This window comes from Adiantum capillus-veneris, chromosome 27 (assembly GCF_014529385.1).
Source record: "Adiantum capillus-veneris isolate H3 chromosome 27, ASM1452938v2, whole genome shotgun sequence".
Lineage (NCBI taxonomy): Eukaryota > Viridiplantae > Streptophyta > Polypodiopsida > Polypodiales > Pteridaceae > Adiantum > Adiantum capillus-veneris.
The window spans coordinates 32769511-32792141 of record NC_140957.1 but is presented as its reverse complement, the minus strand read 5'-3'; the positions used below and the strand labels follow the sequence as shown (position 1 = coordinate 32792141).

The window sequence follows — 22631 nt, the reverse complement described above, 5'->3', positions numbered from 1 at the left end:
AATAGCTCTTCTAGGTGAGTTCATGGGAAGCTAAGTAGCTAATTACAGCATCTGGGAATTGGATGTGATGGAACACCCCAATGATGATGTTGATGATATCAAGACGAAATTGCTATAAAGAGGAGCTTGAAATTGAGCTCGATGAGGATAAACCAGACTTCTTTAGAAAAAGGTACTCCATTGAGTGTCACCTGTGAAAACGTAAAAAATCCAGATGGTTCACTTCAAAGAGCTACAATGACACAATTCGCTTTAACCAAATAGATGGGGGAGAGATTTGCAAGAGTAGCAGCAAAGGAGCATGCTTGATTCCATCCCAAAGAATTTAAAGGGTCCTTGGGAAGATCCCATGCTAAAAACAAGAGAGCGACATCTCGCTCAAGAACTCATGGTGTAGGACCCTCGGAGTGGAACAAGGATGCATTTGATAAGGCACCCACATTTGACCAGCAATCAAATCTATTAATAAAGGAGTGAAAGACAACATCTTCCCATTTACAAGATGATTAATGTGATTGTTCACGAGAGCTAGAGTTTAATAATGACCAGGTTAACTAGCTCACAAAAAACAACACAGGTTACAAAATATTTAGGAGAGGTAGGGTAGACAACTAAGGTAAGATTGGGTGCACACAACCTCAAAGAACGGCTGCAATATCTATAGCCAAGAGGTGTGCATTCCAAGAGGGACAGATGCAGAGCTAGATGCAGTAGCTCTCTCTTCTCTCTCTCTCTCTCTCTCTCTCTCTCTCTCTCTCTCTCTCTCTCACTATTAAGCAACAAAATATGCATCGCAAGGCATACAAGGAAAAGAATAAGAAAAACAAGGAGATCTCTCACGAAGAAAATGTGCCCAAGGAGGAGGCAAATCCCTCAAGCAAATAGGGATGTGCTACTTATGAGGCCGAGTTATAATTAAAAATATGCTTTTGGAATTGCAATGGATACCCATGGAATGCGGGGGTTGGCATTGATGAACTAACAAGCAAAGCTGATGTTGTACTTCTTGTTGAAACTTGGGAGCATGATACAAAAAGGATTAACGGCTTGGAGGACTACAATGTACATTCATTGATGTGGTCAAAGTATCTCAAGCAACAAAGAGGGCAAGGAGGGGTAGCATGTATGGTTAAGAAAGGATTGGAATATTTTGTATCAATTGTGAAAGATGATAAGTACAAACGTTATGTATGGTTGAAAATTATGACACCAAAAAGAGCACTCATGTTTATAGCCGGTTGCTACATCATGATTCCCCCTTTTATGGTTGCATGGATAGAGATCATCCATTTTTTGATTTAGAAGAGGACATTGCTTATTTCAAAGGCGAAGGTGATGTTATTGTATTTGGGGATATAAAGCTCGCACAAAAACATTGCAACATGATACTCAACAATTTGATATGCCATACATTTCAAGGGAGTTGTAGGAAGTTCACTTGTATGATCGTACTTCAATGGATGAGAAAGAGCCGGATCATTATGGAAAGTCACTTTTACACATGTGTAATAGCACGGGTATGCTCATTTCCAATGGTGTATCTTTGTGGAGTGGATCCAATGGTTTTACATGTCGAAAACATAATGGGAATAGTGTGATTGATTATGTGCTACTCTCCGAAGCCATCATGTATCACATAAAGAGTTTTATGTTTGGCCAATGGACCCCAAAATCAGACCTTCAAACCTTATGTATTGACCTTGCATGTGGAGAAGCAACTAAGCATGATAATCTCAACCAAAGGGAAGAGAAGTTATCACTATGTATGGATTTCAAACAGGCACCAATGTACACTGAAATGGTTGAGCAAAAGTTATGGATGACAAAGCTTCAATATGATGCACCATTGAAACTAAATGGGAAGCTTTCAAGAAAGTTATTTGTTCTTGTGCCGAAGAATGCTTTGCCATAAAGCATCTCCATGGTATCAACAAAAATAGATCACACAAAAGGTGGTTTGATAAATAATGTCAAGATGCTCGAAAGTTTTTGATAAAGCTTGATGCAACTATGGACAAAGACGACATCAAATTAATTTGCATACATACAAGGCATTGATTCAAAATAAGAGAAGAAGATGGGAAGTAAAGCAACAACTTTATCAAGTTCAAAAAAAGGCACATGCATGTGAAAGATTTTGGAGAAACTTGAGGAGCAAGCGAGGGGGTTGAGTATTTTGCTAACTTGAGTCTTGTGGATGTGTACACACATTATAGGCAATTATATGAGCAACCAAATGCTAGAAAAATGCCATTTGATGGTTCACTCCCATGTATGCCCTCTTTTTTTTACTATTGAGGATGTACGTGGTGGCCTTGAAAAGTTGGCTAGTCGCAAAGCAGGAGATCTTCAAGGTATCAAGCCGGAGATGATCAAATGGAGGGGAGATTTACTCATGAGTGGATGTGTGATATGTTCAATCTTGCACTTCAACATGGTATGCCTTATGATTGGAGTACTAATTGAGTTAAGCCTTTGCATAAAGGAGGGGATGTAAAGAATGTAAACAACTACCGGACTATAATGATTGGGTCTCTTATGGCAAAGTTTTTTGGGTGCATAATGGAGATGAAATTGAGTGATTGGGCTAAAGAGAATGACAAGCGTGAAAAAGGACAAACAGGTTTTCATCCATGCCACAACACCATTGATCATCTTGTCACTCTTCGTGTTCTCATGGAGGAAAGTCGGTTGAAACGCAAGCAATTGTATTGTTGTTTTGTAGACTTTAAGAAAGCCTTTGATATGATTTCACGTGACAATTTGTGGAGAAGGATGGAAGAACTCCAAGTGCCAAGTGAGTTTATGCTTGTGGTTTCTCGAATCTATGAGAAGGTGATGTGTCAATTGCGCATGGGAAGAGAAATTTCAAAAAATATAAGCACTATTGGGGTTAAACAAGGATGTCCATTGTCACCAACTCTCTTTGGTCTATGCATTGATCAATTGCAACAAATGGTACTTGACTTTATGCAAGAATAAGGCATTGAAGAGGTCATTATTTGCAATGTCGTAATCATGCTTTTGTTGTATGTGGATGATGTAATGCTTCTAGCACACACTTTAGAAGATGCACAAAATCTTATGGTTGTTCTTGAGAACTTTTTCTTGCATAGTGGGCTGATTGTGAATGAATCTCAAACAAAGGTTATGCTTGTGAAAACCAACCATAAGGAGAAGCCATGCATTGTGTACAACAAGGAGACACTTGAAGTTGTTGAGAGCTTTAAGTACCTTGGCCTTGAGGTTCCCTCTAATCACAAGTGGCATGAATATGCTATGCATAGTTTGGAAGCGGGAAAGAGAGCATATTATGCATTTGAGAACATGTGTAATGCGGGAAACATCAAGTGTTGGGTTCTCAAGAAGTACCTTTTTGATGCATTGGTGACACCGGTTCTTCTTTATGGAGTTGACGTGTGGGGCGGGAGCATCTCCAATCTAAGACCGGGAAGTTCAACGGCAAAAACTATCAACATTGGAAGATGTATATTGAAGACTGTCTCTAACAGAAGGACCTTTATTTGCCACTATGGACGATGAAGGTCACAACATTGCATTCAGAAACAATAGTGGAAGATCTCAAAGGGATCTTTGGTGGTTGCGAAAGGAAAAAAAAAGTACTATTAGCATGCAATCTTCAACTTGTGCAACAGCTACAGAAGTCAACAATGCGGTGTAGCACTACCGGCTTGGGCATATGAGTGCCAAAGGAATGTAGATTCTTCAATCAAAGAAGCTTCTACTAGGTTTGAAAGAAGTGGATTTAGAGTTCTATGAAGATTGTGTTTATGATAAACAAAAGAGGGTAAAATTTCAAAAAGCAGAAAATAAAAAATAAAAATAAAAACTTGAATTGGTTCATTCTGATGTTTGGGGTCCTGCAAGTACACCAACCCTTGGTGGCTCGTTGTACTATACATTCATAGACGATGTAACTAGGAAAACATGGATTTATGTAATGAAGAATAAATCCGATGTGTTTTTTATATTTCAAAGGTGGAAAGCCTTTGTGTAGAATGAAGTAGGTACCAAGCTTAAATGCCTCATATTCGACGATGGAGGAGAATATTGCAGCTAAGCTGTTGAAGGCTTTTGTGCTAGCAATGGTATTCGGAGGCAAAGGAAAACCCCAAGGACACCTCAACAAAATGGCATTTTGGAAGGGATGAACAAAACAATCATGGAGTGAGCACGAAGCATGCAGCTACATGCAGGCCTACCGCTTGAGCTTTGGGCGAAAGCAATAAGTACGTCTGTGTACTTAATCAATCGATCACCCTCGACAACATTGGATGGGGGAGTTCCAAAAGAGGCATGCACATGTAAACCGGCGAATTATGCATTTCTCAAAGTGTTTGGGTGTGAGGCTTTTATGCACATAGATAGAAGCCTAAGGTCAAAGCTAGATGCAAAGTACAAAAAGTATTTCTTCCTTGGATATGGAGAAGTTGACTTTGGGTATCACCTATGGAATCCTAAAGACGATAAAATCTTTAGAAGTAGGGATGTAATTTTCAATAAACAAAATATGTACAAAGATTACAAAACAAACAAAAGATACAGGTGATAAGTACATGGAGCTTGAGAACGGTGAAGACTCAAGGAGAGCAAGCGGTGACAACTTGCAACAACGTCAACCAAATGAAGAGCCTCAACCTATGCCCCGAAGATCTATGAGAGCAAGTAGACCTCCAAAAATGTTCATTCCTTCCTTCAAACCTCTTGGTCTCAGATTTTGGAGAGTAGGAATCATACAAAGAAGCTATGTAACACTAATCCAAAGAAGAATGGATGAAGAGAATGCAAGTGGAGATGGACTCATTACATATCGCAATCATACATGGGAGTTGGTTGAGTTTCTTAAAGGTAAGTGGGCACTACAAAACAAATGGGGTGTACAAGCTGAAGGAAGATTGTCTTAAGCCTCGTGGTTGCTTGACTTAAATCTTGAGCAAATTGATGTAAATACGGCATTCCCTCACAGTGACTTAGAGGAGGAAATCCACATGCTTCAACCAAAGGGATATTTGAAGAAAAGGGTATGGAGGACATGGTGTGGAGATTAAAGAAGAGCTTGTGTGATCTAAAGCAAGCATCAAGACAGTGGTACTTGAAGTTCGATCTATGGATGTTGGATCACAGATTCAAAAGATGCAACTCAAATCATTGCGTCTCCACGAATAATCTGGGTGATAGGAAGTTCATCATCCTAATGTTCTATGTTGATGACATGCTGATTACAAGAGCTAACATGCAGGATATCAAAGACCTAAAAGAGGAGCTGTCTAAATCTTTTTTAATGAAAGATTTAGGTGCTGCAAAGATACTTGGTATGAAGATATCAAGGTATAGGACGAAGAAGATAGTAAAACTATCTCAAGAGGATTACATCAAGAAGATAATAGAAAGTTTTGCAATGCAAGATGCAAAATTGGTTTCTACACCTTTGGCTAGTCACTTTAAACTAACCAAGGATACGTGTCCAAAGACATAAGAGGAGATAGCCTATATGTCTAGAGTTCCACATGTTGCACCGGTAGGTTCTCTAATGTATGCTATGGTCTAGACAAGGCCAGATATTGCACATGCAGTGGGAGTTGTGAGTAAGTTCATGGATAATCCAGGTAAAGAGGATTAACAAGTTGTGAAGTGGATACTTAGGTATCTAAAAAGGACAACAACAAATGCTTTGTATTTTGGAGGCATTGATATTTTCTTGCAAGGGTATGCTGATGCAGATATGGCAGGTGACAAAGATACTCGAAGAAGCACTACTAGCTATGTTTTCATGGTTGGAGGCACAACAGTAAGTTGGGCTTCAAAGCTACAGAAAGTGATCTCACTTTCTACCACGGAAGCAAAATATGTAGCAATGACAGAGGCAAGCAAAGAGATTTTGTGGCTTCACAAATTCTTGGAAGAGCTTGGATACAAGCTAGACAATTGTGTCTTATACAATGATAGTCAAAGCGGCATTCAACTTGTGAAGAATTCAACATTTCACTCAAAGACAAAGCACATTGAGGTGAGATATCACTTCATACATACTCTTTTGGAAGAGGGATAACTAAAGCTAAGAAAGGTGCACACAGGTGAAAATCTTGCAGACATGTTTACAAAGGTAGTCAACAAGGAGAAGTTGAGTTTTTTCTCATCTTCAATTGACATTCAAAGATAAGAAGCCAGGATGGAAAGTAGTCACAAGTTTGGTGTAGAGATCAGTCTCCAAGTGGAAGATTGTTAAGTATGAAGCCCGATTTATCCCTTATAACTTTTAGTTTCAAAAACGCACATTTGTAAGGCCCCCATTATGAGGAGAATCCATTGTGCGTAAGAAAATCACTCGTCGGAAAACCAAAAATTCACGCCCAGTCTCGAGCTTTGCTCAAGACCATGCTTGTCAAAATATTCCCTTTTCGCCAAAATCTTATGACCGAATGGTGACTGAAAAGTGGTCGAAAAATGGCTGATTGGTTGGCCGGTTAATCAGTGGCCAATAGTCAATGGTCGGTGGTCGAAAGTCAATGGCCGATGGCCGATCTCTAAACGGACTTGTCTTCTCAAGGGCGGACACACATGGGCACGTGGGAGAGTCCAACTTGGACTTGTCTACACAAGGACGGTTACACACGATTGCCTCTCATGAGAGAAGACAACCCTTTTGACCTATGAAAGGAGGCCTTTTCTATACACAAAATGCATTGTGAAGTTGATGAAACAAGGTGGGTGTGAGGTGGTGGTGGTGAGAATGAAGCAAGGTGGGAGTTCCATTAAGGGTATAATCCCTTTGTAACCTACTTCTAGTTTGAAGTACTAAAGCTATTGAGTGGCTTCTTTCGGGTGGACATAGCACAAATTGAGTGAACCACGTATATCGTATGTGCTCTTCTCCATCAAGTGAACTACTGTAATATCTACTTAGCTACGTCTCTATTTCCTAACAGCCCTTTGCTCGATTTAATTAACCACTTAGTAGCTCTGTGTTGTATAGTCAAGCCTATGGGACACAACTTGCTTCTTTCCAATACTCATCAAGTCCCAAGTTGAGCTCTTGTGGTTCTACTATTGTTGCTTATCAAGTGGTGCTACTCATCCAGTCGTGTTCCACAACAAAAGCAAATGCAACAACAATCACAACGAACTAAGCAAGTAACCAATCACGCTCCAAAATCTATCAAAACACCTACAACAAAGAGCAGTGCCTTGGTCTCACCGCTCAAACAATTGTAGAGAAAGCCGTGAAATGGGATCGTTTTATAGATAGCTATAGAGGTATCATATAGGAAACTCTTTTTTGAGAACTCTCCAAAGCACTTTGTACTTGTTTACTTCCGTGCTAGATGCTTGATGTCAATGTGCCTATGAGTTGTTATGTTCTATAGATGTTCTATAGCAATCAATGCCCAACAAGCAAGACTAGTTACACAATGTGTGTTGTTAAAAACGGAATGGTGTGACTAGACCCTTCTCGCAAAAGAGGGTAAGGGGTACAAGTCAAATAATTGAGAGAGAGAGGGGCAGAAGAGAGAGGAGAGAGGGAGGAAGAGAGAGAGGGGGGTGCCAACTCTGCCTGCGTGCAATAGTAAGCTGGACCAACCGGCGAGAGAGAGAGAGAGAGAGAGAGAGAGAGAGTCCAATCAGATTTGTGTAGCAACTGCTTATTTGAAAGCAGGCAAGCTCTTGCAGACGCAGACAAAACAGAGAGGGTTTTTGATGCTTGTGAGTTGCGGCCGGGCAGTTGCAATGCTGATCTTCCAGGCCTTGTAGCGCCTCCATATTTTCTTATATCGATCCAAGCAGGTCTGTTTGCACGCCGTTTTGACGCTTCATCATTTCATTCTTCGATCGGTCATTGTAAATTCTAAGAGAGAGAGAGAGAGAGAGAGAGAGAGAGAGAGAGACGGTTCATTTTGTGCAACTCTATTGTTGATAAATTTGTGAACCGAAACGTGTTATGTGATATGGGTCGCAGCCTTCATTACTAAGTGAAGCTAAGGTGAGAGAGAGAGAGAGAGAGAGAGAGAGAGAGGTTTTGCTTTGCTTTGCTATGACAATGAAAGAGGTAAACGTTATGGTGGGTACTTTGTCCTGGTAGAGGAGATAAAATGCAATTTTGAATGCAAGCTGTCAAAAGAACCAGTAGCTGCGTTTGCATTCCCATGGAGAATATCTTGTGTACATATAACCAAGTCCATGTGAATGCAATAATGCAAGTGCTTATTTATGTGCTTTGTGTATTGTCAGCAGCTCTGCCATTGCTGGGGTCCATACCTCTTGATTTAAGATTTGTAATAACGTCAAAAAGCCTTGGATTCTCTGCCTTGGTGGCCAGTTCTGCCTGTACTGCAGTATATTTGGCTGGTTAGTGTCTTCTCTCAAGATTCTCATCATGTCCAGTGTATCGAGGTGATACAATTCGATTGCAACTCGTTCGTGCTGGTTCCAAGCGTGAATTTGCTGAATGATGTGTTTTTTGAAACACTTTATTACTTGGGATATTTTTGTGATCATTTAATTGCTTTATTCCTTTATAAGAGTATCCAAAATGTGCTTTTTATGAGGATATCTTTTTTTTTCTGGTTGGAAGCATTGTCACAAGGGATTTTTCATGCCTTGTGTATTTTTGTTGTTTTGGACATTTTTGTTTTGACTATGCCTAGCACCTTGTGCCGCCCCAACTCGTACATTAGTGCCACGCTCTTGCACATAGATGCATCTTTTTGTAGAGCCGATAGTCCCACTGCGGGATAGTAGATTTTTGTAGTTATGTGATTGTTTATTCTTTATAAATGGATCCAAAATGTGTTTTGACGAGCATATGTGCCGGAGGCATAGTCATATGAGACATTTCATGTGTTCCGTTAGTTGTTGTTTTGGATATTTTTGTTTCGACTGTGGCTAGTGCCTCATGCCATCTTAAGTCCTGCACTAGTGTCACGTGCTTACCAACAAATGCATCTTAGCGCAGAGCCAACAATTTGTCAAAGATATGTCATCACTGGATGGTGGCATCCTAGGTTGCATATCATGGTTGTATGGCCACATTGGCCCTACATATGAATTTTTAGCTCATTTTTCCCATCTATTAGCTATGTAGGTGATGTGGCATTTTTAATCAGGTGGCTCCTTTATTAGCTTTTTATGCCAAAGTGTCATCGATTTTGGTCATTGTAGGGCTGATCTTCAATTGTCATCAAGTTGGCCCATAGCCATGGGCAGGACTGAATAACTACAAGTGTTGAATGCATTGATATGCTTGTTGATTTTGCAAGAACCACTTGAGAAGTTGCAGGAGATTCTATCGCTTTTGAAGCTACAGGTGCTTGACTTGTATAGGAGGGATGCTGGTAGAGCATGCAGGGTGACCCATAGCCTAGCAAAGAATGCAGAGAGAAAAGAGGAAGGCTACTGGCGCCTAGCATTTGGCAGAGCATGTAGGGAAGGTGGACACTCTAGTCGCTCATGCAAGTTAACTGGAGTCCATGCATGGCAGGTAGCCGTCCATGCAAGTTAAATGGAGTCCACAGGTTGTAGTCCATGCAAGTCAAATGGAGTCCTTGCATGGCAAGTGGTAGCCCATGCAAGGCAACAAGAGTTGTCACAAGACGAGCACTACGTGCCAACAAAAAAGAACAGACTAAACAGACTTTTAGCACTTCATTAACAATTGAACTGAGAGAGAGAGAGAGAGAGAGAGAGAGAGAGAGAGAGAGAGAGAGAGAGAGAGATGACAGGCGACACGGAGTGGCGGAATTCCACCCCCGAGAGTATTTGCCCCAAACCTTGGTGCCTCTTTCGGTATTTCTTTATATTGCATCAACCTAGTATAAGGCGGTACTCCAGACTCTGCACCTTCTCTAGGAAGCATGCCAGAGAATGAGCCCTAACCTCATATTTAAAGGCCCTTGGCTTGAAAAGCAGTTACAGTGAAAAGCCTTCAAAACTCAAAAGCTTCTAGTCCAAAAGCAATGCCAAAAAGTTGCCAGCGTAATTTACGAAAATGAGTACAGCCTGCCTCGTCATCAGCCAGCGCAAAACGGGAATTCCGTACAGCTTGCCATGTCATCACGCGAGCGCAATTTTCGAAAATTTGCTGCAAGCATAGAAACAGGGGACGGGGGGACGCGGCCCATTTATGCGGGGACGGGACGGGGGACACCGGGACGGAGACGGGGACCCGTTTTTGGGACGTGGGGACGTCCCTCACAGGGGACGGGCAAGGGATGCGGGTCCCCGGTGACACTGCCGGATGGGACGCGGGCAGGGGGCGGGTTGCAGCCAACGAGGGGCGGGATATTCAAAATTCAAACAATGTTTAAGCGCCCACTTTTGGGGGGTTTTTCAAATTTCAAAAGCACCCTATTGGGAGGACTTTCAAATTTCAAATTTCAAAGTGTTTTTTAAAGCGCGTCCCCTGTCGCGTCCCCCGTCCCCTGTTTTGCCACGTCCTCGTCCTCGGGACCCGCCACATCCTCGAGACCCGTCCCTGTCCCCATGTGACTATGGCCGCAAGTCTCTTTTGTGTGTGTGAGAGTCATGCTTTATTTTAATCCTTTATGTCACTTGGGGCCCCATTGGACGGGGTCCCCATAAGTTGGTAGGACTTCTTCTTCTGTTACTTGTTCTTCTTAGGGTTTAGGCCCCTCGGCCCGCATCTGCAAGTCGGCTCCCTTCTCTAGGGCTTTGACACGTCAGCAATTTGTGACATCTCCCCTTCTTGAAAGAGAGTAATTGTCTGCGATTACAACATATCTGCAAAACAACTCAAGTTAGCTCAAAAATTTCTGAGGGTCATTCCAAGGGACATTCCGAGGGAGAATCAGTTTGCTCGTTTTATTAAGGAGTTAGCTTCTCCTTTCGGCTCTTTTGAGCAAGGAGTTAGCTTTTCCTTTCGTCGAGATTGGAACTCGATATTCCGGCGTAGTAAAATTAGCCATCACACCCAGACCGTACTGATCTTCCACGGGTGTCTTGATGCACTAAAATTACATACCCAGGCAATCTTATCCAATTAGGAATATTTAGTGGTTGGCACATCACAATGCAACACAAATGCTCACATATGCATGTTACAAGACATAGAAACATAAAGCCGCTGATGAACACTCCTCCCGCATAACCTAACAAGGTCCGGGCCGGGAGATATTCAATGACTCCCTCATCATTCCTCCTGCATAACCTAAAAAGATTCGGGCCGGGAGATAGAGGCCTTTTACAACCAAACACCCCCCAGACCGCAGCCTGCGTCGTTTGGAGGTGCTGAGAGTAACCACTGTTCAGACTTCTTAATACTCCTCCCGCGTAACCGTCTAGGTCCGGGCCGGGAGTCACAACAACAACAATACTCCTCTCGTAAATAATCACAAGGGTCCCGGCCATGAGTAAAAACAACACTTTCCAATCATTCAATACTCTCTCCGCAAATAACCACAAGGGTCCGGGCCATGAGTATGAACAAGCATTCTCAAACATCATTTCTCACTACTCCACCCGGGAGTAAAATCACAAATCATTGAAACCAGTATTAAAACCAGAGTCAAACAATTCAAATTGGCACCAATACAGGTTCAAAATAGATACCATCAAATTCAAACAAATTCCTAACAGGATCACCAAACAAGTTCTCAAACAGATTTCAAACGTAAAAAGCAATTTCGACATCAACCGAGCTCGAAAAGTCGACTGACTTTCCATCTTGAAACTTGCACCAAAAATTAGGGTTAGGTTCTTTTCATAAGGTCGTAGTTGACCGCACCATGGTCCATAAGCTCTTGGACAGACGGTGTTCTTGTGGCGGTGATGATAGTCCCAAGACATAGCAATCACACCGAACCTCCGAGGTTATCAACAAGAGACACCTGTTGAGAGATGTCTAGAAATTTCAAATTATAATCTGCTAGGGTTTCCATAGCAAGCATTTCAGGATACCCCACTCTGCCAGAAGTTGCACTCCGAAGAAAGATGTCAGAATCCATATAACTTCGGGCAAAAATTTTCTTGAAAGCTTGCCAAGTCCTTGGAGTGTGCGGCTTGGTAGCTATAGACATCAGCATCTACATGGCATTGCTTCTGAGAAAAATAGTGACTCGAAACAAATCTGGATCCTTCTCTTGCAAGTGATCTTTATGGCTTATGCCCTGTAAGACATGAGCGGTGAAGACGGGAGCGCGCCTGATGCGCGATGAAGTAAGGGCGGGAGTGGCTAATAAGTCCGGGGTCTAAGTCCGAAGTCGGAGCACAAAGCTAAGTGCACTCTTGCTCTGTCTCCTCTATGGTAGGACCGGTATGCTTTCAAAAAAGCACACGCCCGATGCTCTGATACCACTGTCACAAGACGGGCACCACGTGTCGATAGAAAAGAACAGACTGAACAGACTTTTAGCACTTCATTAACAATTGAAGTGAGAGAGAGAGACGACACGCGACACGGAGTGGCGAAATTCCACCCCAGAGAGTATCGGCCCCAAACCTTGGCGCCCCTTTCGGTATTTCTTTATATTGCATCAACCCAGTACAAGCCGGTACTCTAGACTCTGCACCTTCTCCAGGAAGCATGCCAGAGAATGAGCCTTAACCTCATATTTAAAGGCCCTTGGCTTGAAAAGTAGTTACAGTGAAAAGCCTTCAAAACTCAAAAGCTTCTGGTCCAAAAGCAATGCCAGAAAGCTGCCAGCGTAATTTATGAAAATCCGTAAAGCCTACCACGTCATCAGCCAGTGCAAAACGGGAATTTCGTACCACTTGCCACGTCATCATGCCATTGCAATTTTTGGAAATCTGCTGCAAGTCTCTTTTGTGTGTGTGTGTCCTTTATATTAATCCTTTTTGTCACTTGGGGCCCCATCGGACGGGGTCCCCATAAGTTGGTAGGACTTCTTCTTCTGTTACTTGTTCTTCTTAGGGTTTAGGCCCCTCGGCCGGCATCTGCAAGTCGGCTCCCTTCTTTAGGGCTTTGACACGTCAGCAATTTGTGACAGGAGTGCATGCATGGGAGGTTGTAGTTCAAGGATAACAGGTACCGGGCGATCTTAGTGAGGGCCAATTCAAGCATAGCAAGAAGCAAACGACCCTAGTGAACGGTATAGTTCAAGCATGGTAGCCCCAATACCTGTCATTTTCGGCCAAGGTGCCTACACACACAAATGAGGAACCTGCCAATCTTCCAAAATAGCCCATTAGAGGCTCATATAGAAAAAGAAGGTGCACACACTTGACACTTCGTTTGTGTGCAAAACACACACACACACACACACATCTCGATTTAAAGGTCTGATTTAACCAATTGTAAAGGTTACTATTCTCTCTCTCTCTCTCTCTCTCTCTCTCTCTCTCTCTCTCTCTCTCTCTCTCTCTCTCTGCTCTCACAAAAGCAAGGGGCCACCTCTCATGAGCATTGTATTGCAACTCTTTACAAAAATAAAAGAAATACCGAAAGGGGTGCCTATTTAGTGGCCAGTATAGCGTAGGGGAGGAACTCTCTCTCTCTCTCTCTCTCTCTCTCTCTCTCTCTCTCTCTGTGCTCTCACAAAAGCAAGGGGCCACCTCTCATGAGCATTGTACTGCAACTCTTTACAAAAATAAAAGAAATACCGAAAGGGGTGCCTATTTAGTGGCCAGTATAGCGTAGGGGAGGAACTCTACCTCTCCATCCCTGACAACCCTTTCTGTATTTCTTTATATTGCTTCAACATGTTACACCTCTGACAACACTTCTTTGCACCTTCCACGCGGTAGGATGCTAGAGAGTGAGCCCTCATGTCATATTTAAAGGCTCTTGGCTCTCAAAAGCACTTTAGATGAAAAGCAACTAGTCTAAAAGCATCTGGTCTTCCAAAAGCTGGTGCTAAAGGGGTGTCCATTGCGAAAGTCCCTACAGCCTACCATGCTAGCAGCGTGAAATACAAGTATTCGTACCGTTGCCGCATCATCAGGTTTTCGTACAAGTTTTGAGTGTGTGTGGGTGCTAGCTTTGCTTTATGAAGTTGGGCCCCATCGGACGGGGTCCCATAAGTTGGTGGGAGTTAGGATTGTAATCCTAACCCCTTCTTTAATACTTGCTGTCGCCATCCTCAAGCACACTGCCATGTACTGCAACCCAAATGTTGCCACCATCTCATGTACACGTTCATGCCGAGTTGTAAGGTGTAGCGGAAGTGAATGTTGATATTGCTCAAAATGAGTGCTCCGAACTATGCTCAAGGGTTCCTTTTACTTACGGAAGGGAGAGCCTTCCGTCCTTTAGAGAGAGAGTGCAATGATTCACAAACAAAGTGAATGCTAGTGTGAATGAAAGTGCTGAGACTGAGAGAAAGAGAGAGAAGAATACGACACCGGATGGTTCTCAAACCCTCCTCCAAGGGCCCCCCTCTCTATGGCAAGAGAGGTCTATGCTATAGATTGCACAAATTTGGTACAATGGTCTAGATGCAATGGACTTGCCGACGATGTCGACGACAATGATGACGACAACGAGGACGGGCAGAAAACTGAAAACGCTAGGGCTGAAATACTGAAATCTGCAAGACGTTGACTTTCTGAGGATGGTGATGACGACGACTCGACGACGATGCGCTGAAAATGCAGATGCTGAAATCTGAAAACAGCGGGCTGAAACTGTAAACGTTGGCTGACTCAACAGTACAGCGAAGATCTACTACGTGTACGTGAGATCTGCGAGGCTAGGGGCTGGATCTACAAAGGCTAAGTGCTGAAATCTGAAAACGCTAATGGTCTTGGCTGATTTGGCACTGGAAACTGCAAACGCCAGGCTTGATCTGGAAACTGAAAACGCCAGGTTGATCTCCTGTTGAAAACGCTAGAGAAATTGTTGCAGAAAACACTAGAGGAACTGTGCTCCAAAACTCTAGCTGCTGTTGTTGGCTGAAAACGCTAGATTGTCTTCTGCCGGTCTTGCTAAGGAGAGAACACTGCAATTGTTGGAACTTCTTCTGTCTCTTCTGCTAGAATTGGGCGTCCCCTATCTGCTTATATAGTTGTAGCAAGGTGGGTCGAGCAGTCTTCCCTACAATCCACGACCTTGGGAAATGGTAAATTGAATCAATAAAATGCCAAAATGCTTTGTCCCAAAACTGGTTGAGAATTGGATCTTCTGCCTGGACAATGCATATGCTGGGTGGTATTGGGTGTGCAATCAGAGGATATGCAACTACTCTAAGTGCCTTGACATGCATGGCTTGCTCACAGGCTCACAAAGGTGCCAGAACACTTCCTAGGCTGACCTTGATCCTAGACCTGAGAAGCTTGTCCACATGCACATAGGATTAGATGTGCACGTGACATCCCCTCCTTTTCAAAGTGAGGTACTGGTACCGAGCTGCATGGCTTCCTTGTAGTCTGCCAACAACTCTAGGCAATCTCAGAAGAACTCTTCATTGACCCGCACGGCCTCGTGGGTTCCTCGATCCTTGAACTTCAAAAAGTAATGTCTGACTTGCTTCATTGAGTCATGGCGAAACCGATGCAACAACACTTGCTTCGACTCCATTGACTTTAGCTTCATTAATGATCTCTAAAACACTTTCAACCAAGAAACATGGAAAACATTGTGCATTGACAATGAGTTGGGCAATTGTAATTTCATAGAAACCTCATTGATCTTTTTAGTGACATGAAATGGACCATATATTCTGAAACAACTTAGGACACTTCTTTCCGACTTGCTTAAGACGTTGCTTCATGGTTCTCAAATAAACCCAATCCCCTTCCTTGATAGAAACATCCTGATGATGCTTGTTAGCTTGTCGGGAGTAAGACTCCCGAGCCTTGCTTAGCCGAAGCTTCACACTCTCAGAAATCTCATCCAATGACTGACTTTCAGCATTGGGGCATTAGGCATTTGACTGATCGAGCGAGTCAAAAGTGACTGGAACGGACGGCCAAAAGCTGCCTCATATGGAGTTCTACCAATGACTGAGGAATAAGAGTCATTCACAATTGCTTGGACCAATGGGAGAGAGAGCTCCCAATGAGACTGTTGATCATGCACATATGATTTCAAAACATCAAAAGCTAACTGATTGTAAAGTTCCGTTTGACCATCTAACTGGGGATGAAAAGCCGATGAAAAATTCAACTTAGGGCCAAAATTTTTAAAGAGAGTGCGCCAAAAATTGGACGTGAACTTAACATCCCTATCTGAAACGATTAACTTTGGCAATCCACAGAGGGAAAGACATGACCGGCATACCATTTTTCTTGAGATTGCGCCAATCTTCTCTCAACCGCGCTAAGTATTGAGGTGGCATAACCGTGCCTTGAGCTTGTCTTGGTAGTTGGCCCAATTGAAAGAAAGGGGCACGCCTTCTTCGGCTTCCTCTAGGTGCCCGGCCATCTGTGCCTCTTGCCATGCGTGATACCAATTAATGGAATCACCGGCAAGATACATGGCTGTCGTCAAAACTTTGCTATTTCCTGTTTTCTTAATTGTCGCAAAGTAAGCATTAAATTGATGCAACTAAGAATGAATAACATTAGCATCCATTTTACCGTCATACTTACTGAAGTTCAACTTCTCAGTGACTGGATTGTTGGAGTCCGCATCTTTACTTGTGCTGCCTGAGGAGCTGCCCACATCTTTGACTGGCTCGGATTTCGAGGTGAGTACCTGTAGGACCAACTCTTGCATGCGTTGGTCTCTGTGCGCCTCACGCTCTAATTCCAAGGCCGCTCCCCTTTCTTCGGCCGCTATGTGTTGGGCTTCATGTGCTTGCTCACGCTCAAGCTCCATAGCTGCCTTTCTTTCTTTGGCCGCCACGCCCACGTCCACGCCCACGCTCCAAGGATGCCTTTCTTTCATCGTGCTCGCGATCCAAGGCGGTGCGTTGTGCCTCTTGTTGTAGCATCATGTCCATCATCGTTTTGACCAAAGCCTCCATAGGATTTGGTGCAACTCGTGGCATAGATGGGGATGGGGAGGATCAGAAAAAAATCCTCCTGGTAGGGAAACTTCTTCGTCACCAACTCCACTTTCATCACCTTCACGCAAAGTATCCTTTCTGCTTCGCGTGATGACCATACATTGAGATCTTGGGTACTTAAGTTCTCGAGGAACTTGGGGTCTTGAGGTTCTTGGGTTCTTAGGTTCTTTAGCTTGCAATCGGCGTTTGAGAAGGCTTTTCTCTTACCAGAGCTCGACTCTTCCCTGTGGGCACACCCCTTGGCAGCCTTGCGCTCACACCAAAGTTTCTTTTTCCCACCTCACGTCTATTGACTGGCCGCTAAGTGCACGGTCCGCTCTCAATGAGTGAAAAGATGAACAAGGGGAGGCTGGACGAGCCCTTCTTTCTTGGGTTACCTGTCACTCTTCAAAAACACGATTAGGAATCGACACGCCCAAGTGGACTTGGGTTACGTGCGACGGCAACAAGCAAAAAAAATTATTGTGTATGTTCTTTCCGTGAATGATATAAAACACTGCCAAAGCCTTGACACCAATGTAAGGTGCAGTGGAAGTGAATGTTGATATTGCTCAAAATGAGTGCTACGAAGTGTGATCAAGGGTTCCTTTTACTTACGGAAGGGAGAGCCTTCCGTTCTTTAGAGAGAGAGTGCAACGATCACACACAAAGTGAAGGCTACTGTGAATAAAAGTGCTGAGACTGAGAGAGAGAGAGAGAGGGAGAGAAGAATACGACACCAGACAGTTCTCAAACCCTCCTCCAAGGGCCCCCCTCTATATGGAGAGAGAGGTCTATGCTATAGATTGCACAAATCTGGTACAATGGTCTAGATGCAATGGACTTGCCGACGATGTCGACGACAATGATGACAATGACGAGGACGGGCTGAAAACAGGGCTGAAATGCTGAAATCTGCAACACGCTGACTTTCTGTTGATCTCTGACATTGTGTCGGCGAGGATGGTGATGACGACGACTCGTCGAAGATGCGCTGAAAACGCAGATGCTGAAATCTGAAAACAGCGGGCTGCAACTGTAAACGTTGGCTGACTCGACGATACGACGAGGATCTGTTACGGGTAGGTGAGATCTGCGAGGCTAGGGGCTAGATTTGCAAAGGCTAAGTGCTGAAATCTGAAAACGCTAATGGTCTTGGCTGAATCTGGTGCGGGAAACTTAGAACACTAGGCTCGATCTGGAAACTTAGAACGCTAGGCTGAAAATGCTAGAGGAACTGAAACCGGCCCGTAGGGCGGTAGACTTTGGCTCCCACCGAAATTCTCTACTTTAGACTTTATGACACAGAGGAACTTCACGAATAAGCCTATGACTGGAATTCAACACTTCAAGACAAACCACGGCCTGGTAGCTAGAGTGCTACCAAGCAGACAACGACACCCTGTAGGCTCCAAAGATTGGCGCCCCTTTTGGTATTTCTTTATTCTTATTATACTTGAGAAAAACCTGTAAACTTCTACAAGCTGTCTCACTTTTATCGGGCTGAATTTCCTCTACTTTAACCCGATTTCGGCAACATAACCACAGTAGAAGTCTCCACGGACAAAATTCAAGTAAACATTGACTTTCCACGCACTTTAGAGTACTTTGCAAAACCTGGCGAGAAATTATAGCTCGCTGAATTCTCTGTTTTGTGCTCTGATTTGCGTGCCTATCACTTCTATGGATAGCCCTCGAGCTCTCGCACCTGTAGGGTCACTTGCCCCTCGAATTAGATGAGATTCCTCTCGAGAAATCTCTCTAAATTGTCCTGTACAAGCACCCAATGCTTTCCCGAGGCTCCTTTGGCAAATAAACGATCCGAAGGCTTGCATTTAACCCTCTCCAAGTTGTCCAAACTTGTCCATGACTGTAATTGTAGGTTTTTGACCCAATTCCGCCAGCATAACGGCACAAAAATCCATGTAGGTCAAAAGTACACGTCAAGGACACTTTCCCTTGCGGTATGGAAGCTTTCTAGTGAGTTGCGGGTCAATTTCAGCATGCTGCAATTTTTTGTTTTGCCACTGCTAGATGCCTATTGCCCTGTACACGTATCCCAAGGCCTTTCCGAGGCTCCCTTGGCGATTCTCTGCAGTTTAGGTGCGAAACCCTAAACCTGCAGAAAAACACAGCAGGCTGTAATTCTCAGTTTTGGACCGTTTCGAGCGGAGCGAGAATGCCTAAGCGTGTCTCAGGTGCTCCCGCACGCAATGGGACAGTTCCCCTATAAATTGGACAAGTTTTCACGCCAGAAAACTCTCCGTTTTCGCATTCCTTTGCGATGGAACTGTGCGTACCTGAAGGGGATTAGCAATTACCTAATCCGGTTCCTGTACAAAAAGCTCTTGCCTTGGCAAATGCGCATAAAACCCCCAGAATTGTACATGGTCATTTAAGAAGCCCAACTAGTGGGGCATTACCATATGTGCAAAGGGGAGAGAGATGCGCGGGAGCAAATCCTCGCGCTATATAGAGCAAGGGAGAAGGCAGGCTTTCCATTAAAGCTGAGAGCATCAACACCCACTACTCACACACATTGTAGCACACTTCACTGTAGCACACTTCTCAAGTCAAATCAGCCCTCCCCTCTTGAAATGGGCGCCCCCTCTTGCTGATGCTTCTGGTAGATGCACCTGGAGCCGTCATGTGTCATTTGAGTTAATTTCCTAGTACTCACCAACTTATAAGTGTCGCGAGTGGCCTAAATGACTTTGAACTGAGCCAAGACACCCTTTTACTGCTCGGATTCTAGTGCTGACAGGCTTGGCCATCTCGTAGCGACCTGCCCTTCTCGACTGCGGTTGAAACTCTCGGCCGTTGGCCGTTTCACATTGGCCACGCAATGTCCCGCCATTTGCATCTTCAAAAAGAGGGTCCCAAAAATTAAACAAAAATCATCGGAAAGAAACCAGCAACCGAAGTTAGCAATTGCCATGTCCTCGTGACAATTCGCCCTCTTAAAATCGCAAACTTCTTCGATTGCATGCCATAGATCATTTAGTGTGGTAAGCACCCTTTTATCATCGCATGTATCCGCAAGAAAGATTGTCAAAACATGTGTACAAATGACTTAATGAGACCTTCATACTTTTGTCAAACAATGTACACTGCTATTGCAATGAATCCATGAGTACATTTGATGTGCTAGTTCTATCATTACCCCTCCTTTGTAGACGTTGGGTTGGGGCATACGTAGGCTGTAACCCAAAGGCCTCAAGGTAAAGCTGTAATACATTTTGGTGACTCTGACAGCTCATGCTCTTCCATCCACTTTACATCCATAGGTGGATAGTTCTTGAACTTCACCAAATAGCATCTAGCAACCTGTCCCTTAACTTTTACCTGCGCAAGAGGCTCTTGCCTCTGCAAACGAGCCTAATTCCACAATACTGTAACGTACCACCCACGACCAAGTAAGTTGAAATTTCAAGATGATTTACTAGTGCGTCTTAGAATCCAAGCAATCGCCTCAGAGAATCGGCGAGCAGCGTGTCATCTGGCAGATCCACATCACTCCCACATGAGATCTAGTGGCCAATCTACCACTCTGAGACCTCTCATCTTGGTTCATACTTGCAAACCCTAAAAACCCAGTAGAAAATCAGTCCTAATTTGATCACTTTTTGGCAGGGCGAATGAAACCGGCCCGTAGGGCGGTAGGCGTTGGCTTTCACCCGAAATTCTTTACTTTAAACACACACACAGAGCACCTTGCAAAGGAAACCTGCGATGGGAATTAACACTTGAGCACACACAGCTTGGAAGCTAGAATGCTCCGAGCAGACACCGACAACCTGTAGGCCCCAAAATTGGCGCCCCTTTTGGCATTTCTTTATTCTTTAGGAGGGTAAGTTACAAGGTAAGGTCCTGGGAATCCTTCACGTGTATCCCATTTGATTTGGCCAAATTTTGGCAGCATAACAGCCCCAAAACTTTTGCGGAACCAATTCCCCTGCTAGAACTCACTTGCACTGGCGAATACCCTCTGATTCCTGGCCAAAAACAGTAAATTCAGCACGCTGTATTTACTGGTTTTTGCCCTGTTTTCAGCCCCAAACAGTCCTCTGCCAGTGGGGCACGATTCCCAATGGTCCTGGTGTCCGTATGGCTGAAAAATAGTAAAATTACAGCGCATACACAACGCTGATTTTGCACCTGTACGGTGAGGTTATGACCCTCACCAGTGCCTGCTTTGGAGCAGCAGCTAGCTATCCCTGTTCCTGCTCAAGGAGGCTCTTGCCTCAGCACAAAAGCATGAACCCACACAACTGTACATCAATCAAATGAGTAGCCCTCTTGTGGGGCATCACATAACTACAGGTAGGGGAGAGAGAGAGCAGTGTGTAGTGTGCAGGGCATCACTCCTAGCACCACGCTGTACATGAGAGGGAAAGGAAGCACTCCATAGCTCTTAACCTGTGACAGATTGCATAATGAGGCCTTCCTAGCTTAAAAATTCAGCGTCCATTTTTCTGGAAGAGGCAAGTGCATGAAAATGTGACACTTGTGCATTTACAAGCATTTTCCCGTTTTGGGTTCACCGCTTAAAAATATCCCAACTGATGCGTCAGTTGACTTCGCGGCAGAGTTATAAAATGTTCCCCTAGTCATACCGGAGATAATGACGCAAACACATTTCACGGCCCAAAATAGCAGTTCTCTAAATTTTAGGAGATGCTTCTGTTGGGCTCCCACTGGTCTTCTGACCATCTATCCTCATCGGGACCGCATCCAAAAGTGCAATGTGGCCCAACTGTCGAATACTTTTTGTTGGTAGTCCCACCTTGACTTTACGCCTTAATTGAGTTCACTTCCTAGTATCCACCAACTTGCAAAGTGCGATGGGGGAACCTATATGATCTTGCTCTGAGCCTAGACATCCTCTTACCGTACGAATTCCAGTGCCGACCACTTCCCGTCTGCGGGTGAACTGGCATAGCCTGTGGAATAGGCGTTCTAGCCACCTGTTCAAGCACGGGAGGAACCTGCTTTGGAGCCCCCGACTCCGCAACATGCGAGTGTTCCCTTTCCTCCTGCGCCACATGAAGTACCTAGGCTTGAGCATCAACAAGCTCCGTACGCGGCGTAGGTTGCCTTTTTTGCTGTTGCACTGGTGGCGCTTGCAAGAATTTCATAAACCTCGGATTCTGCACCAGCTGCGAAAAGACATTCACCGCGGCAACTAACTGAGTCTTGAACGCATCATCCTCAAGTTGCCTTGTCATAAAGCCCTGTACTACTGGAGGGACATTCACGTTGACAGGAGGTATAGACTGACGTGGCCCTGAGCTCTCGCCAATCTCAAAAACCATAGGAATCTCCTGTCTGTCCTATGAAGAGGAACCCTCTTCCATAATTCCCTTCCGCTTGTTGGCCATAGTGGAATCCCCGCATTCCTGCACTCTGTGTCTTTACCCTAAACAATCCAAGCGCACTCTTTAAGGAAAAAGTGATTGATGTCCCGGTGTCGGGAGTTTTTTGGAGCAAGGGATTGCGCATATGTACATATACATGCATGGTGCATCAAATAAAGAATTGCCCATTTTTCAGAGCCAGGTGGTTACGTGGGGCCCACATGTGTACAGGTAGGACAGGGTGTACATAGTGCATCGATTTTCACTATTACCAGTACCACTGTGTTTTTTCTACAATAAGGAAGAGTTGGTAGCGCGTAAAACTTCTTGAGGAAGCTATCCGCGGTCCGACGAC

General features: G+C 44.1%; 1 protein-coding gene across 1 annotated transcript in view; it reads left to right on the top strand.

Annotated features, from left to right (window-relative positions):
* The first annotated feature begins 5614 nt into the window (after positions 1-5614).
* Positions 5615-22631, top strand: part of LOC147421741 (E3 ubiquitin-protein ligase At3g02290-like) — a 75189-nt gene continuing 58172 nt past the window's right edge. Inside the window, exons 1-3 of the mRNA XM_086502965.1 lie at positions 5615-5627; positions 7591-7803; positions 8251-8364. Coding sequence (XP_086359091.1) covers positions 5615-5627; positions 7591-7803; positions 8251-8364 — 340 coding nt within the window. The remainder of the gene's footprint in view (positions 5628-7590; positions 7804-8250; positions 8365-22631) is intronic.